At 42.7% G+C, this 18,139-nt stretch overlaps 1 protein-coding gene across 3 annotated transcripts in view; it reads left to right on the plus strand.

The window, feature by feature from the left end:
- INTS3 (integrator complex subunit 3) overlaps positions 1 to 18,139 on the plus strand; it is a 2,345,436-nt gene that overhangs the window by 645,128 nt on the left and 1,682,169 nt on the right. For all 3 annotated transcript variants that reach the window (XM_044079970.1, XM_044079971.1, XM_044079972.1), the window contains one exon: positions 13,148 to 13,339. In XM_044079970.1, the coding sequence (XP_043935905.1) occupies positions 13,148 to 13,339 (192 nt within the window). The remainder of the gene's footprint in view (positions 1 to 13,147; positions 13,340 to 18,139) is intronic.

Consider the following 18,139-nt stretch of genomic DNA (forward strand, 5'->3'; position numbering starts at 1 on the left):
TGGGGATTAGTACCTGTTATGGAGCTCTGATGTGCTTCAGCTGCTGCTGTTACAAGTATGATGTCCTTCTATTCAATTGCTGCAGTATTCTTCACTTGAGGGATATCCCTGCCAGATCTCATCCCATCGGCCAGTATATAAAAGTCTTTCACTACAGTAAGGTATGTGATACATCTGGCATAGGCTGCAGTCGTATGTAGGCTATAAAATGGATGTACACATGTATCATCCTCAGAACTTCTCGGCCGCCAGTCAGAAAGCCAGCTACCAAATGTCGGTCTTGCAGTTTGCAGCGTTTTTGTCTTCTTTTCTCAGATAAGTGCTCTGTTGGGGAACATTTTCTTCGTTCTTTTTCTGTTATGTCATCCAGGAGCGGCAAGTCTCAGTGTGGAAGACAAATTCCACTTAAGGGCAGCCATACGCATTGTCTTTTCCTCCTGGGCCCCAACCATGACCATATGTTGTGTAGTATTTTCCAATTGTTTGTTCCAAAGACCCTTAGAAGCAGGCTTTCCTCTTTAGCTTTGTATTTAGAAAAACAATGTTTAAAACTTTTAACTAAACAAATGGAGGGTACCCTGGGGTCCGACACCAAGCCACTGAAGCATAAGGCCAAGAAAGCTAGGTCTATGCCTTCAGCTGCACCTCTGCCATCCGACATCCCAACAAAGGCTGCACATGTTGACCCAGAGGCACTTGGGGCCTCTGGTTTGGAGCCACAGACCGAACCAGTTTCTGAGGTCGTCTTGGCTGCAGCCACGAGCATGTCGCTAAAGGTTGAACAGACTGGGTCCCCACGGAAAAAATTTCCTTTGGGAAAACCGTCGTGAAAATGGAGAAGCACTTCAAGTGGGGTACCCCCTAATTTCAGACATACAAAAAGGTGCTACCAACTGTTACAAATTAATTTACCTAGTTCTTCTACAGTACCACCAGTTCACCCAGCATATTTGGATGCATTCAACAATGCCTTTCAAAATCCAGATTCTCAGGCCCATGCTCCTAAGAAGCCTGATCGTTTTTACAAAGTCCCTGAGAACTGTAAATTTCTTTTCAGATGCTAGGCCGCAGACCTAGCAGTTAATCTCTGTTGCTACTGACAAGCCTTCCAGAATGCTCCCCTCAATTTTCCTGCTACATTCAGACAAGGAAAGTAGAACCTTGGAAAGGCTAGGGGAAAAGACCTACACCTCTGCTACTTTAGCTTTCAAGGCTATAAACTACCAGACTCGCTCGACTAAATAGTCTATGGAATTATTGCCTCTTGCAACTGCTGCTGTCTCAGACCTCCCTGAGTCAGAGGGAAAAAAAACTAAGCCCTGTCTCTGTTAGGAGCCTCTTCTCAAGTGTTTAAACATTCTATAAAATGCAGCTGTGATGCTGCTGAGGCCTGTGTTAGGGTAGCTGCAATAGGGTCTGTGCTTAGAAGGTTTTCCTGGCTCAGACTTCAGCCACTTCAGGCTGATTTCAAATCTAAACTCATGGATGCCCCTTGAGATAACACTTCTCTGTTTGGCTTGGCTGCTTGTCTCACTCTTCAAGTCCCTACAAGAAAAATTCAAAGAACTCAAAATAGTTAGTTTCCCAGTGCCTAAGTTCCACATGAATTTTCCTTCAAAACCTGTTCATAGGTTCATAGGTTCATAGGTTTATACTAGGCTATCTGCCCTAAGGCATTTATAAGCCTAGCCCAAATTATTGTGGCTTACGTCACCCCTTATATGAAAAAATACTGTGCCCATTAGTTTGTTGTGCCTCTGTCCAGCAGTGACACAGAGATGATTCCTGATCTCCCATCCACAGGTCTAGATTTCTCTTGAACAGAGTCAGCGAGGTGCTCTGCCTCACATGGACCGGGATTTTATTCCACAGCATAGGGAGTCTCTGAGTGATAAATCTATCCCTCCAGCACGTCCTATTTATGTCTTTGTCCATAGCCACTCCCAGAATCAGAACAGTAAGTTTTCTAGGGGAGGAAAGAGATTTCGGAGGACCAGGACTCCTCAGAACCCTCCTCATCAAAAGCAGCCCTTTTCAGATAGAGCAAGGAGTCTGTGACTACCCTGCATCTATTCCCCTCCCCCTCTCCTTCCACCTGTCTAGAGCTCTCAGGGTGTGGGAAGGCATTACCCAAGACAACTGGGCCCTTTCCATCATAAGAAATGGATATTTTATGGTCTGGCAATCCCCTCCCAACTTCGGGATGTACCCCAAACTCCCACCCCCACCCGAGATAGACACACCTCTTCCCAGACCTCCTTTTACACCTTTGGAAAGGATTCTATTCAAGGATGCTCCCGATGCCCAGAAAGGATGGCCCCTGAAGGCCAATTCTGGACTTGTCCCATTTCAACACATTCTTAAAAGTCCCTTCCTTCAGAATGCTTACTCTCCAGACCCTTTTCCCTCTGCTCATTCCACAGGGTTTTATGGCATCTCTGAACTTAAGATGCCTATCTCCACATCCCTATTCACCCAGTTTTTGGGTTCCTGGCATTTTCAGTTCTCTGCCTTGTCCTTTGGTCTCTCTCAACAAATGCTTGACTGCAGTCATTGCTCACTGCAGGCTCCTAGGAATCCAGATATTCTCATGCCTGGATGACCTACTCTTTCAGGCCCCAAGCCCACAGATCCTGAAACAGAATCTACAGACCACCTTTTCCATACTGGAAAACCTGGGGTTCACAATACATTTTAAAAAATCTACCCTCTCTCCAAGCCAAGATCATATTTTCCTAGGGTGCAGAATTTGGACAGATATACTAAGTCTGTCCCCCCAAAAGCACACCTTCTTCCTGTTCGTTCTGCCTTTACACCACATCACAGCTAGGGAATTTCTCAGGGTACTAGGGTTCATGGCCTGTACCATCCCCATGGTACCTCTGGCAAGACTGCACATGAGGAAGCTCCAGTGGTTCCTCAGATCTGGCTGGACCCAACATTCACATCCTCTAGAATTTCCCATTCTCCTGATCCCTTGTTTGAAGAAGAAACTACTCTGGTGGTTTCAACAGGTAACCCTAAATCCAGGACTACTTCTCCACCCTCTGGATACTGTCCAAGAAATGTACACAGATGCTTCAGACATGGGCTGGGGCACGGCCATGGGAAAAATACAGTCCAAGGAAGGTGGTCTCTCTCCCAGAAAAGGGAACACGTCAACATAAGGGAAATGAGAGAATTGCTCTTTGCCCTTCAAACCTTCAGACCCCTCCTTTACCCAGACCTAGTGAAGTTGTTCACCAACAACATGACTGTGCTCTGGAATATGAATAAGCAGGGGCGTGCCAGATCCAACCTCCTTTGCAGTTTGGTCCTCCTAGTATGGGACTTCCTGGAAAAGCACAACATGACCATTCAGGCGGTGTACATCCCCTCTGATGGAAACCTTGTGGCAGACTCACTGAGCAGATCCTGGACTCAATCCCATGAATGGATGCTTCAAAGGGATGTGCTCCTGGACATAGATCTGCTTTTGCAATACCCCCTGGTGGACTATTTGCCTCCCCTCTGAACAGGTAACTACCAAGATTTTGTGCCAGAGTCCCAGGTCCTCCGGCTTGGAAAGTGGAGGCCCTCTTTCTCATGGAAGGGGATGTTTCTGTAAGCATTCCCTCCCCTTCTTCTAATACCAAAAGTCCTGCTCAAAATCAGGCAGGATCAACCAAAAATCTTGCTGGTGACTCCCTTTTGACCAAAACATCACTGGTTTCCACTTCTCCTTCAACTAGCCCAGGGCCATCACCACAAGTTACACACAGAGTGGACCTTCTTACACAGAACAGAAGATCCCTTGTTCACCCTCACCTGTCGACTCTTACTTTGTGGGTGATTCTAATTCCTTTCAGGTACCTTTTTTTCTGAAGACAGAAGGAGGCCAGAAAACCCAACACTAGAAAGTCTTATGCTTCCAAATGGAAAAGATTTTCAATATGGTACCAATCTAAGGATCAAAATCCATTAACAGTGGAAATTCCAGTGGTTTTATCCCACTTGTGTGAGTTGCTCAATGCTGGCTTGGCTTATTCATCAGTCAAAGCCCACATGTCAGCCATATCTGCATGTCTGCCCTTATCTCCCCCTCTCGCCTCCAGGTTTGAGGTGAAGCAGTTTCTTAAAGGCTTCCTCCACATTAGACCTCCCAGGAAACCATCCCTCCTTCGTGGGACCTGAAATTTGTACTAGAGAAATTGATTCTGCTCCCTTTGAACCAGCAGCGTCCACTTCCCTCAAGTATTGCACCAGGAAAACGGTCTTACTTTGCCTTGACTTCAGCTACAACTGAGGTTCTACCTGGACAAGACTAAACCCTTCAGGAAATCTGAACAACTCTTTCATTAATTTCCATCCCAGGGAGCTGGGTCTCCCTGCTTCCAAGCAGACTTTATCCTCTTGGATCTCTTAAACCATCTGCTTTTGCTACACTAACCATGGAAGGACTCTTTCCTCCACTGTAAAGACCCACTGTACCAGAGCCATGGCTTTTTTCAAGGCATTCTTCAAAGGACTAGATAACAGTGCCATTCTTGAAGCAGCCACCTGATCTACCATTCATATCTTTACCAAACATTACGAACTGGATGCTATCTCCAGATCCAGAATTAGTTTTGCCAGAACCCTTCTCCATGGCTTCATTGAGAGTTCCTGTACTCCTGCCTTCTCCCTTCCCTCTTGAGCCTTGGCACTTTCCCTCAAGTGAAGAATACTGCAGCAAGTGAATAGAAGGATAGAAAAGTTGTGTAAAGATGTCCTTCTCTTCACTGCTGCAGTATTCTGTCACTTCCATCTTCCTCACTGGGTTGTTGTCTTTCCTGGATGCACACACCACTTAATCTTTACTCTGCCTTTCCTCCTGGGGCATTCAGTTCTTTGGATGTTATGTACATACATCCGTTTTGTGCCCTAAGTACGACTGTAGCCTACGCCAGACATACCACGTGCCCTTTAGTGGTGAAAGTCTTTTGTATACTGGCCGAGTTTGAGGCACCATCTGGTGGGGATGTCCATCAATTGAAGAATACTGCAGCAGTGAAGAGAAGGATGTCTGTGGTTGTGGTAAAATTTTACACAACTTTTCTTTCACTAGTCAGAACTCCACAACTTTCTGCATACTTTTTGCATTTGTCCTCTGGTGCAACTACTTGTGTAGCTTCACTGCAGATGACTGTTAATTGCAACCTGTTGGAGCAGACCCTGATTTTCATTTCATTATGCACTCATTAGACTGTACCTCTCCATTTGCATGCCATTGTAAGATCTTTTGGATATCCCTGTTCACATGGCATTTTTCTTGCTACCTTTTAGCACTAGCTGGTTCTGTGAATTGTTGAGCTAAGCTGCTCTTCTTGACTTCAGCTTAGAAATATGCTGAACAGTACTCAACTTGAGTTTGAATCCCAGCTAGTGTATTTTGTGGCGATGTCAGAATGAAAGCTTGTTTTTTTTTTTTTTTTTTTTTTAATCAACATTCTTCCTTTAGTTTTATTGGGCACATATCTGATCAGCAGTACTTCACTGTTTATGCTTACAGATGCCTGCTTGAAGATCATATGTTGTTTTCTTAATCATTTTTAACATAAATTGTCTTCCATTCTTTTCATGTCAGAATCTTTGAATGTATCCATTGAATTTCACTGTATCACTGTTTGTCTATTACAGGAATTAACCAACTTCTCTGTGATTTCACCAGTTTCTCCTAAATTGTGCCATTATTAATTCCTTTTGTTACTCATTGTTCTTACATTTTAGCTTTGGTCTTGTCCCCTTTCTAGTATTGGGCTTCCAAATCATACTCCCCTTATTTTCTCTTTTCCAGTGCATTTATGCTGTGCTGCCTAAATCTGGCATTGTCCACTAGCTGCTCAGTTCCTGTCACAGTTTTGGCAACTGTACATTGGACTCTATATTTATGCAGTCCTTTCTGCTGATGCCATCAAAGCTGTAGATGCAAACAGTACTCTTTGGAATAGAAAGATGAAGTTAGCATCTCTGATACACTGTCTACAATCACACGTTGTACTGCATTACCTGAATCAGTCTGGAGTTCATTGTGATGTTGTGTCCTTTTTCCTTTTGATGTTCATCGTGCATACAGCTGCAGTCATAACAGAAGGGTTCTCCTGCCGTCAGGCGGGTCCTCGGTTGGCCAAATTCCAAAGTCTAGGTCCGGCGTCGGTGGTCGTCGCTTCTTCCCTGACGTCAGTGCAACAGGGGTATAAAGGAACCAGCCGATGCCATTTTCTTCATCTTTCTTGCCGCGCGGTGCCCGAAGCAGAAGCAGTTCGCAAGTGCCGGTCGACCAGCTCCTGAAATTACGAAAATTCTGAAATCGAAGTCTTCTTGAAAGCTAAGTACAACTTTTCTTGCCTCAGACCGATGTCAGACAAAGTTAATAATTGTATTTCATGTGGGAAGCAAATACCGTATAAGGATTTCCATTCCCTCTGTATACCTTGTTTAGGCCCAGACCATGACGTCTCGGTCTGTCGCTTTTGTGCTACATTCAACAAACGCACCATTAAGCATCGGGCGGAGTTTGCCCAGCATTATTTTGGAAAAACATTTAACTATATTATGTTGTCGGATACTCAGACTCCAGTTCTGTCTAAAAAACGCAAAGATAAGGACCGACACACGAGGTCCGCGGCCTTTACTGACACCACGCCAAAGCCGACTACATGTGGTCCGGTTCTCAGCGAGGCGCCTACGCAGCCCCTGACTACCGACGGCACTTCATTGGCGGTGTCTCCTGTGCCCGAGGTCGCAGGCTACTCGGCCCACATCCCGACTACAGATACCGAAGCCACTCTTGGCGTTGAACCTCAAAATGTGGACAGGTCTACCTCCACTCAAGGTGTCTTCAGACCTTCCTCTTCTTTTTCCATCAAGGCTTTCACTAAGTCTAAAGCAGCCATGAATTCTAAGAGACAAGCTACACAGGGCCCATCTCCAGGCCCCATGCCTAAAAAACAGATGCTTAAAATGGCTGAGGATTTAATTACTCTTATCAGGGGTTCTCAACCCCCACCTGACAAAAGGCCCAGAGTGGAGGAAGAATCCCCCTCATCTGATCAGGGCTCCATTATTTCAGAGCACTCTGATGATCAGGAACATTCTTACTCCCCTTTTGAAGACTCTGATGCGGAGGAGTCCATTCCTTCTGTATCCCCCCCAGAGGATTACTCATTTGGGGAAACTTTGCATACCTTAAGGGAACACTTCCACTGGGAAGGCCAAGATTATTCAGATTCCAAGAAAAGGCTTAGGGAATTTCTCTTACTACCTCAGCACAGGCCTCTGGCTATACCTCCTGTCTTGGACATCCTAGATGATGTTTACTCGAGGCCTGCCTTAACCCGGACTCTCTGCCTCCAGCCCCAGTCAAGCCTGACAGGTACTACAGGGTTCCTGACTCACACCAATTTCTATACAAAAGCCATGCTGCTGACCCAGAAACCATCTTACAGGGCCCCAAGGGAATTAAGGCCTCCACTGCTAAAAATCCATTACCTTCCGAGAGAGATTCCAGATCCTTAGAAAGGTGGGGAAAAAGGTATATACCTCGGCTACCTTAACCATGAGGGCCTTAAACTGTCAGTTCCATATGCTAAAATACCAACAGTTTTTGTTATCACAATTGAAAAGTAAAATGTCACAACCTGAACAACCAGATTTGAAGGAGTTGCAGGATTTGATGCATAGTGCAGAACAAGTGGGTAAGCATACCTTACAATGTGGTTTTGATGCTCTAGAGGCCTCATGTAGAGCTGCTGTTACAGCTTCAGTCATACGTAGACATGTCTGGCTCAAGGAACAAACCTTGCCTGATCATGTCAAAGCTAAATTACTAGATGCCCCTCTACAATAGGATGTATTATTTGGTACTAATGCTGAGGAGGTATTAAGGAAAATGGAGGAAAAGGCTAAATCAATGCAAACTGTGAAAGATTTTCTACAGGTACAACCCCCACGTTTCAGTAGAAATTGGCCTTCCAAAAATTGGTCCTTTCCAGCCACGGACAGACCCCAAAGAGGTAGATACAAGCGCCCGAGGGGCAGAGGACAATCCCAAGGATCATTTAGAGGCAGACAATGGCAAGCTCCTACACAAAGAGGTGGTGAGGATAACTCGCAATCATTCAGAAAGCAAGCCCAATGACTTTCCCCTTTGCATGCCAAGCAAGACTCAAATGGCAGCCCCCTTAGGAGGAAAGCTGGCATTATTTTCAAAAAATTGGCATATTGTCACAAAAGACAAATGGATCCTGGACATTATAAACAGAGGCTACAGATTCCATTTTCACACCCTTCCAAAATGAGAGGCATGCCAAACCTGCCACACAATCAAAGGGCAGAGGCACAAAGGCAAATTACAGATCTCATGGACATGAAAGCTATTCAAGAGGTACCTACGCACGAACAAGGTCAAGGTTTTTATTTCAGACTATTCCTGGTACCAAGGAAGGGAAAAGATTGGAGACCTATTTTGGACCTATCCATCCTAAACACATTTCTACTGCACTAAAAATTCAAGATGCTCACTCTACAGCAGCTTCTTCCCATGCTGGGCAAGGAGTCTTTGCTGGTAACATTGGACCTCAAGGAGGCATACCTGCATGTCCCAATCAGACATAATTGCAGAAGATACCTCAGATTTCTTGCAGGTTCAACCCATTATCAATTCTCTGCATTGCCCTTTGGCTTATCTACTGCACCCAGAGTATTCACAAAATGCCTGGCATCAGTAATTGCCTACTGCAGACTTCAAGGGATACAAATATACCCCTATTTGGACGACTGCCTGATCCAAGCGGACAGCAAGCACATTCTTCTGAAACATCTGGCTTATGTAATAATGTTGTTGAACTCTCTGGGATACACAGTCAACAAAAAGAAATCAAGACTAATACCCTCTCGAAAGATAATTTTCCTGGGTGCCAACTTGGACACAAACACCCAGATGGCCTACCTCACGCCAGAGAAGCAGGGGCAACTAACTCAATACTTCAGAGCACTAGCAAATTGCACCAGGCTGACTGCAAGGAAAATCCTGCAGGCTCTGGGATTCATGGCATCTTGCATCTTACTAATCCCATGTGCAAAGCTGCATATGAGGAAACTTCAGTGGTACCTGAAAACCCTATGGTCTCAACACAGCCACAGTTTGGAAACAATAATGCCACTAATTCCATGTCTACAAAAGGAATTTCTGTGGTGGGCTCAAGCATGCCAAACAAACACAGGTCTTCCATTCAGCAAGCCTCAAGCAAATCAAGTCATCACAACAGACGCCTCGGACTACACCTGGGGGGTGCACATGACAGATCGGTGCATTCAGGGCAAATGGTCCCAAAAGAAAAGCACCTTCACATCAATCAAAAGGAAATGCTAGCAGTAATAAATGCTATTATAGCTTTCAAAGACCTTCTGCAACCAGGTCAACTATTGATAAGAATGGACAACACCACAGTTATGTGGTACATAAACAAACAGGGAGGAACACATTCATACCCCCTATGCAGACTGGCCATGTCACTTTGGAACATGGCCATGGACTTACAAATCGAACTACAAGCACAGTACTTGCCAGGCAAGGAAAACACGCTGGCAGACAACCTAAGCAGAAATATGACAGATCCACACGAATGGAAGTTGCATCCAAATGTTTTTACAGAAATAATCCAAGCATGGGGAAGGCCAGACATAGATCTCTTTGCCTCCCACAAAAATCACCAATTGACAAAATTCTGCTCAAGGATTTTCTATCCAAAGGCCTGGAGAGTGGACGCTCTCTCTTTCAGTTGGACATCAATGACAGTTTATGCCTTCCCACCTCTTCCTCTGCTGCCCAAAGTTCTATTGAAAACCAGAGCAGACAGACCAAAGATGATTCTCATTGCTCCAGACTGGCCAAGACAACACTGGTACCCACTCCTGAGGAGCCTGACACATTCCCCACCATGGACCCTGCCTCTTATGCCTCTTCTCCTGACTCAGCACAGCTTCAAAACTCTTCGCAGCCAGCTAAAAACACTCAATCTAGCCGCATGGAAGATTCCTTAGCATCACAACAGACCCTACTCTCCAAGGAGGTGCAGGATGTCATTTTGGAGGCCAGAAGGCCGTCAAGTAGAAAAGCTTACTCCGCAAAATGGAAACGGTTTTGTGTCTGGAATGAGAAAAAGAGCCAGGATCCTGGAAAACTGAATTTACCTCAAATACTACAGTATCTAGCTGAGCTGCTAAGCAGTGGACTTTCATTCTCCTCCATCAAAATCCATGCCTCAGCCATTTCTGCAGAATACAACACTGATCCACCCTTATTCTCTCACCCTCTCTTAAGACAGTTCCTCAGAGGGGCTAAGAATCTAAGACCCCCAAGGAAACAACCAATACCTGCTTGGGATCTCAATTTCATTCTGGAAAAACTGACCTTGCCTCCCTTTGAGCCAGCTGCCTCATCAGATTTGCAATATTTGTCCTGGAAAACAGCTTTCCTTCTGGCTATTACCTCAGCTCGTAGAGTTTCAGAACTACAAGCTCTCATGGCTGTGCAGCCTATTATCATCTTCCATCAGGACAGAGAGTGTCCTTACACCAACCCCCGGCTTATGCCCTAAAGTGGTAGTAGTAGCTTTTCAGAATCCCATCAGAACAAAGCCTTTCAGAAAATCAGAACAGCTCTTTGTGTCCTATGCTGTAGGAGCTCAAGGAAAGCCAATTTCCAAACAGACAATCTCAAAATGGATAGCCCACTGCATACGCTTTTGCTATTCTTTTCATGGCAAAACTGTACCTACAGGCATCAGATCTCACTCCACAAGGGCCACAGCTACCTCTGCAGCTTTCCTCAGAGGAGCTCCTACCAAAGATATTTTGGAAGCAGCCACTTGGAGTTCTGTGCATACCTTCTCCAAGCACTACCACCTACCATTATACTCCAAAACTAGAGCAGGCTTTGCCACTGCAGTCTTGCAGGGCATCCTGGCTCCTCCTAGTTCCACCTAGTGCCTACCACCCCTTTCTTAGCTTTGGGATTCTACCCATCTGTTATGACTGCAGCTGTATGCACGATGAACATAGTACAGTTTTGTACCTACCATAAATGTAGATGTTCGAGTGCTAATACAGCTTCAGTCCAGGTTTCCCTCCCTCCTTCCCCTCTTGGGACAGGCCTATTGGCTAACACATCCTCATACAACCTGATTGGGGTATTCATTTATGGTGTATTTGCTTGCAACTACTGTATTTTGATTACATTGCATTGCTTTATTACACAAATTTATGTATTGCCTTCCTTCTGGGGGCACCTGACATCTGGGGCAAGAAAAACTGAAGAAAATGGTGTTGGCTGGTTCCTTTATACCCCTGTTGCACTGACGTCAGGGAAGAAGCGACAACCGACGCCGGACCTAGACTTTGGAATTCGGCCAAACGAGGACCCGCCTGATGGCAGGCGAACCCTTCTGTTATGACTGCAGCTGTATTAGCACTCAAACATCTACATTTATGGTAGGTACAAAACTGTACTTTGTTCATTTAGTTATCATTCCAAGTTTATAAGGTTTCACTGGTCCCACTCCCACTCTGAAGAACATATCCATATACTTTACATTGTATCTCTTCTGCCACCTTTCTACTTGTGCCTTATTCTGTACTAGGTCCTGCTGAGGATTTTTTTTTAAGTGCTTTCATCTCAGTACTACCGAGAATTCAACAGATATGATCTGGGGAGAAAAGTGCTTCTCTTTTTATCTGTCTGTCAATAAACAGGTTTGTTCAGCCGTTGTGTTCCATTGTTCGTTTTATTGCAGTTTGTTTCTTGCCTTTTGGATTTTTATTATTTTATTATTTTTTTAAACCTTTATTAAATTATCACTTAAGACAGGGAAACATACATTTACAGGAAAAAAAAAACATTTCACATTTAAATACAGTCTACATCACATATATTTTCTTTGCTACTTGGATTAGTCGGTAGCATTGTCACCTCACAGCAAGACGTTGTCACGTTCGATTCTCAGCTAGAGCGTCTTCTGTGTGGAGACATGCGTGAATGGGCATTCCTTTGTTGAAGGTTGTGCGTCAGGGCTGGTAACCCGGTACGTAAAAATCCACTACCAAACATTAGCGGACCAGAGTTCCGCTGTGGCGAGCCCTAACCGGGATAAGCTGAAAGACACAACAACTTGGATTAGTCCACCATTACAAAAAATGCCCAATTCTTGCCTTTTTTTAACCCTCACTCCTCCTCCTGCTGAACTTTATTATGCTAGTATTGTTCCCACAATTTCCATTTAATTCTATTTAATTTGCTTCTTCCCTTTTCTAAAAATCCTTCTTCTAATTCTTTTACTGCTGAGGATTGCTGTTCATCTTGACTTGCTCTCAGTGGTGAGCATGTTTATTTTGCTTCCTTCCAGTGTGAAATCTAATACAGATCCTTTTGAATGCTGTTGTATAGTGGCAGTTGACAAGCACTGCATGTAGTCTGCCTGAGCACTTCCATTCTTCACACAGAGCAAGCCATCCTAATCTAGATAAGTGTCTGAATTGGAAGAAAAGCTGGGGCTGGGATGATGACCCCTTATTTAACAGGGGAGGAAACAAAGATTCTTAAGCTTGATAATGCAGTGTGAGTGCTGAATGGGATAGAAGGAGCTGAGTATTCTTGTTACCCAGCAGAAAAACAGCATGTTCCAGTTTACTTAAAACTGTTAACTGTTCACCTGGAAATAACTTTCTTTATAGTTTTTTTCAGCTGTTTCTGGCTTCAGTAAAATAATACAAGACATGTAAACTGCAATCAGTCATTAATGCTGTTAATGTTAATTGACTGCAGTCTTTACTGCCTCTAGCAGTAGCTCAACTCTTATTGCTCATGAAGCACTATTGAGAATTGTTTTCCTTGAGAATGTGTCCAATTTTGTGATTTCTTTCATTTCATTATAAATATAATGAATAACGTATAATAAGGTACTTTAAAATGTGTAACTGATGATTAAGAACAAGGAAACAAAAAGGCATTCTGCTGTTACTGAAGTTATAGTAAGTTGGATTAAATGTTAGGTTTAAGTGAAGGCACCAGAAAGTTTGATTCTGTTTGTAATTTAAAGTGAAATGTTAATTTTTTCCAACAATTCTTTAGGTGCGGTTTGGTCAGCAGAAGAGATACCAAGACTGGTTTCAAAAACAGTACCTCTCTACACCCGATAGTCAGTCCCTTCGGTGTGACTTGATCCGCTACATATGTGGGGTTGTTCATCCATCCAATGAAGTTCTCAGTTCTGATATCCTCCCACGCTGGGCCATCATTGGTTGGCTTTTAACAACATGCACTGTAAGTTTGTAATTCAGAAGATCAGTATCTGTTTTGTTTATTTCATAGCTTTAATAGACCACTTCCAAACTTAATCAGATTCCTTCTTGTGGCTTTCATGTTTGTGAAGTTGTATTTAGAGTGCCCGCATTACCAGTGCATGGATGTGATATTCATTATAGTATTCACTGTTGCTGTCTTCACTTTTGAGATATCCTGCTATGCAGCTGGCCTGTGGTTTGCCAGTCTTTTAAAGCTGTCCCTCCGCTATGGCTATAGCTGAAGCCCTTCTTATGGTACCAAGACATTGATATATGAAACGTGCGTCAGCTGACAGATGAGTATTCCATAGAAGATTTCCTTTCATTTTTTTTTTTTTTGTATAATTGACAACTTTGAATGCCTGACATGGATTCTAGTTCAGAGAATAAAACATTTCCTAAGTTTAATAACAGCTTGACTTATGGTAAACAGATATCTCTTAAAGACTATAACAGGAATTGTCATTTTCCTCATATCGGAGCACTGAATTGTATAACCCCATGGATAATCTGTCGCCACCAGCGTTCTCTGCAGGAGTTTTCTGCTAGAAGAGGGGTGCTGTTCTGATGTCATCCAAAGCCTCCAGGAGTCTACCTCCACAAAAGAAAGAGGGAGAAGAGAAATGAAACTGAGGATGTCAAGAATAAATTGGTGTTTCCACAGTACAGAGATTCCATCTTAGGAGGAGGAGTTTTGCAGCCCCTGACTACAGTATCCATTTTGGCCATAGCCTGTGGCGCAACTGCTCTGCAGGCACCCAACCATTTGGTGTCTTGCATGTCCTTCCAGGCCAGAATCTTGAACGTCCCTTTTGCAGTTGCTGTTCATTTGGACACCAAGGCCCACGTTTTGGGAACTGAAGGGATAGGGGGAGGTCACCCCCCCCAGCATAGCAAGAGAAGTTTAGATGCCCTTGAAATAGAATCTGACTCCTCATGTTCTGTGGCTGATGAGCTGGCCTATGTGGGCAGATTTCTGTCAATTAAAGGCTTAAACTCAGACAACAAAGACAGCTTGTTGAGTGCTTTTTCATCAGAGAGCTTCTCCTTTACAGGTTCTCTTCACGGAATTAAAGAAACTTTTCTTTGGGAGTGCATAGATTATTCAGGTACTCAGCAGTGATAAAGGCTCTTCATGGATCTCCCTGAACCTAAGCCCTAGCTGTCCATCCAGTGCAATAGGTTGTGAAGGATATCTGTGAAAATGGATCACTGTGGCCTGACTCTCTCCCCTTTACTTCAAGGAAGCCTGACCATTTTATAGGGTCAAGGATCCCAAACTTGCTTTTCTTATTGGTTATCGCAAGTACTGTGATCATTGTTTTTTTTAATAGGGTGTATGTACTCCTTATTTGAATATTAGTTTTTATTGGTTATTCTTGAGGTATGTGTGTTTTTGAAAGCCTATTTTAAGCTTACTGTGTTAGTAGCTAGCGGTTCTGAAGATGACAAATTAACAGACGAAAGCGCTCAACTGTTTAGCTTTTATTTTGTGGTATTTTTTAAAGTGTTTTACCAAATTTTTCAGTGGAATTAAAGGGACTTGTGTATGTGGAAGCCGCTTGCCGTTTACTGAGTTTATATAAATTGGATAGAAGGTTTGTTTGATCCCTCATGATTATACTATAATTTGCATTCTAGAAGGATTGTTGACTGATTAACAGATAAAAAAAAAAAAAGACAGTAACAGTCATTGAAAGCTCTTATTCTTGGTGGTACACTTTCGCCACCATGACAGCACTGATGTAAGAGACTGTATTTTATATAATGTATATCATGGACAGAAGTATTAAAAGGACAGCTAGGTGCACAAGTTCCAGGATAAACAAGTGCCCGATCTTAGTAGACGTACTGGTGCCAGGTTTGGAAAATGACAGTGTAAAATCCTCAAGACACAGAAACATTCCTACAATGGGGTAGGTTAGTCTCGGGGGTGGGAAATTCATGTAATATAACGGACATAAACAGGATATATTACTGTGGAGCTAAGTTAATAACAAGTAGTCTTACCACAAAAATGCAGGGCAGCAAGGGAAAGGAAGGGAAGAAATCAAATGCCATTAAGGAAGTATCAAATAGAGAAAACTGTAAAGCAGTTAAGACAAGAAGTGTCACTGTTAAAACAGTATAGAAGAGAGAGCAGATCAACAGAAATATGTAGAAAGATAGATGTGATAAAAGCAATGCTCACTATTAGAAATTGCCAGGATCTGTCATACGCTATTGCAGGTAAATATTAAGGAAAAGTACAAAATAAGCAATTTATTGATGACCCAAAATGTTTTATGGAGAATTGGGAAATAAAGGAAAAAGCAAAGAAAACTTTTAGAGAAATATCTATGAAGACTCTGTGGAATGTAGTAAAGATGCTGAATGGATAGCAGAAGTAAAAGAAACAGTAAGAAGCTCAAATGTACAGGATGTGAAATGGGTTAAAGTAACGGCCAGAGACATTGAAACAGAATTAATAAAAGCTCCTTATTGGAAAACCCCAGGCCCAGATGCAGTACCTAACTTTTGGCTAAAAGTATTAATGTCTTTACATGATGATTTAGCCCTGAGTAAGAACTGTTTATGTATGCACCTCAGAGAGACACCAACCTAGTTAACAACAGGAAAAATGATACTCTTCCTTAAAAGTGAACCTGCAAGCTGTGCTTAAAAAAAAAAAAAAACTGTGGACCATTAACTTTATAGTTATTTAGAAGAAAACTCAGTCATGGCAGTAGAAGAAAAGGGTAACAAAAGAAAGTCATATGGAACGAAGGATAATTTGTTGTTAAAGTCATAATGGAGAATTGTAAAAAGGGAAGACTCTAAAGTATCGCATGGATAAATTACAAAAAAGCATTTGACAGCATCCCACTTTCATTGACAGAGAACTTACAGATGTTTAGGATATTGCCAACATTGATTCATTATATTAGAGTGACAAACCACTTTATAGCTAAGCCATGATAAGGGGCAAATTATTATCCAAGAGCTAAAACTTCAAAGGGTGATATTCCAGGGTGACTTTGTCACCACTGCTCTTTTGTCTTGCTCGGGATTGTGGTAGGAACTTGAGTAGGAGGGAGTGTGTAAATATTTGGTAATTGATGAAGGATTGGCAATAAAACATGAACAAATGCAAACAAAAACTCGGTAAAGAATATTTTAGAAGACTAAAATTAATGAAAACAGCCCTGACAACTAGGGACAAAGTCCAAGCTTTAAACCAATTTACTCTTGCTGTTCTAACTTACAATTTTGTGACCCCAAAAGGTATTGGATCAGTTGAACAGAAAACAAGATAAATGCTTCACGCTTATCAAATGATGGATAAAAATTTGGTGTATACCAAGATTATGTATTCCTTGTTCTGAAGGAGGTATGGGCCTCCTCAAAAATGATTTCATGAATAGATCTGCACTCTTAGTACTGCATACGTATTTGCTGACTTCACCAGACCCAAACATGGTGAAAGTCTTGAAACATGAAGAGAACAAATCTAAGGTGCCTTCCCTGCTTAGCTTAGCAGAAAGATATCAGTGTCAAGTTGGAATGGAAATGAAATCAGAAAAAGACAAAAATCAGGCAGCATCTGAATATGCCAAAAACAAAAGAAAGAATATAATGAGAAAGATCATATGAAAAGGCAAGAAATGTGGAAAAGGCATAAATATAGTTGTAAGTACAGAAAACTCCTGAAACAACCTCATGTCAGTCAGCATATGACACAGGAATAGTTAGGCAGAGGTGAATTTAATCCAGAAGCTGAAAGGTTAATATTAGTGGCCCAGGAGGGTGGACTGCATAGACGCTGGTTTACAAAGTTCATTGAACATGTTTGAGAAACAACAGGCAAATACAGATTCTGTGAAAAAAGAACTGGAAACATTCACACATCTTATTGCTGGGTGTGATACACAAATGGCATAGGGCCTGTATACTGAAAGGCATAATAACGTGGCAAGACTGCTGCACTGGAGATTGTACAAGTATTAAAATATTGAAGTAGCTGAGAAGCTGTAGAAGCACAGACCACAATGCATTATAGAGAATGATGAAGTGTATATCACATGGAATTACCCATTACCAACAGTTCAAAAAATGGATACGAGAAAACCAGCTGTAGTAGTCCATGAAAGGAAGAGAGAAGTAACATTGCTCATTAAAATTGCTAAACCCAGTGATTACAGTGTCTTGTGCAGAGAGACAAAGTCATACAATTCTGGTATTTTCAGGCAATAATGAGGGCATTGTCTAGGAAGGATACCCGACAGTTCTAGTAGCGGTAGGGGCAATGAGTCTCATAAAAAAGAATGTACAGTCTTATTATGCTACTGATACATGTAACTCCGTATGAATTGCAGAAGGATTCAATTCTGGGTACATTGCGGCTGCTGCAAAGGGCACATTTGGCTAACATCAAAGATTGAAACGATACTAATTTCATGAACTATACTAATAGTTTGACTTAGGAATGGTGTCCATTCCCATCATGGTATTACAAACCCAAAAGATGGGGAGAATTTAAACTGACAGGAGAAAAAGGAGAACATAGCTGAAGCTGGTGAAAGGGACATAGTAAAGAAGGACAGCAGTTAGAAGTCGGCAGGAGGTAGAATGTCGTGAGAGACATTGAGTGGAAGGTTGGGAAAAGAAAAGGACACGGCATATGAAAAAAGGCAGTAGGAAAGAGGAATGCAAAGCATAGTAGAGCAGGAGGCAGCAGATGGTGATGACATTTGAGATCGTCTTTGGTGGACCTATGATTGGATTCACCCTGTCTTCTGTT

This window comes from Protopterus annectens, chromosome 8.part0 (assembly GCF_019279795.1).
Source record: "Protopterus annectens isolate FY-2018-M chromosome 8.part0, PAN1.0, whole genome shotgun sequence".
Taxonomy (NCBI): domain Eukaryota; kingdom Metazoa; phylum Chordata; order Ceratodontiformes; family Protopteridae; genus Protopterus; species Protopterus annectens.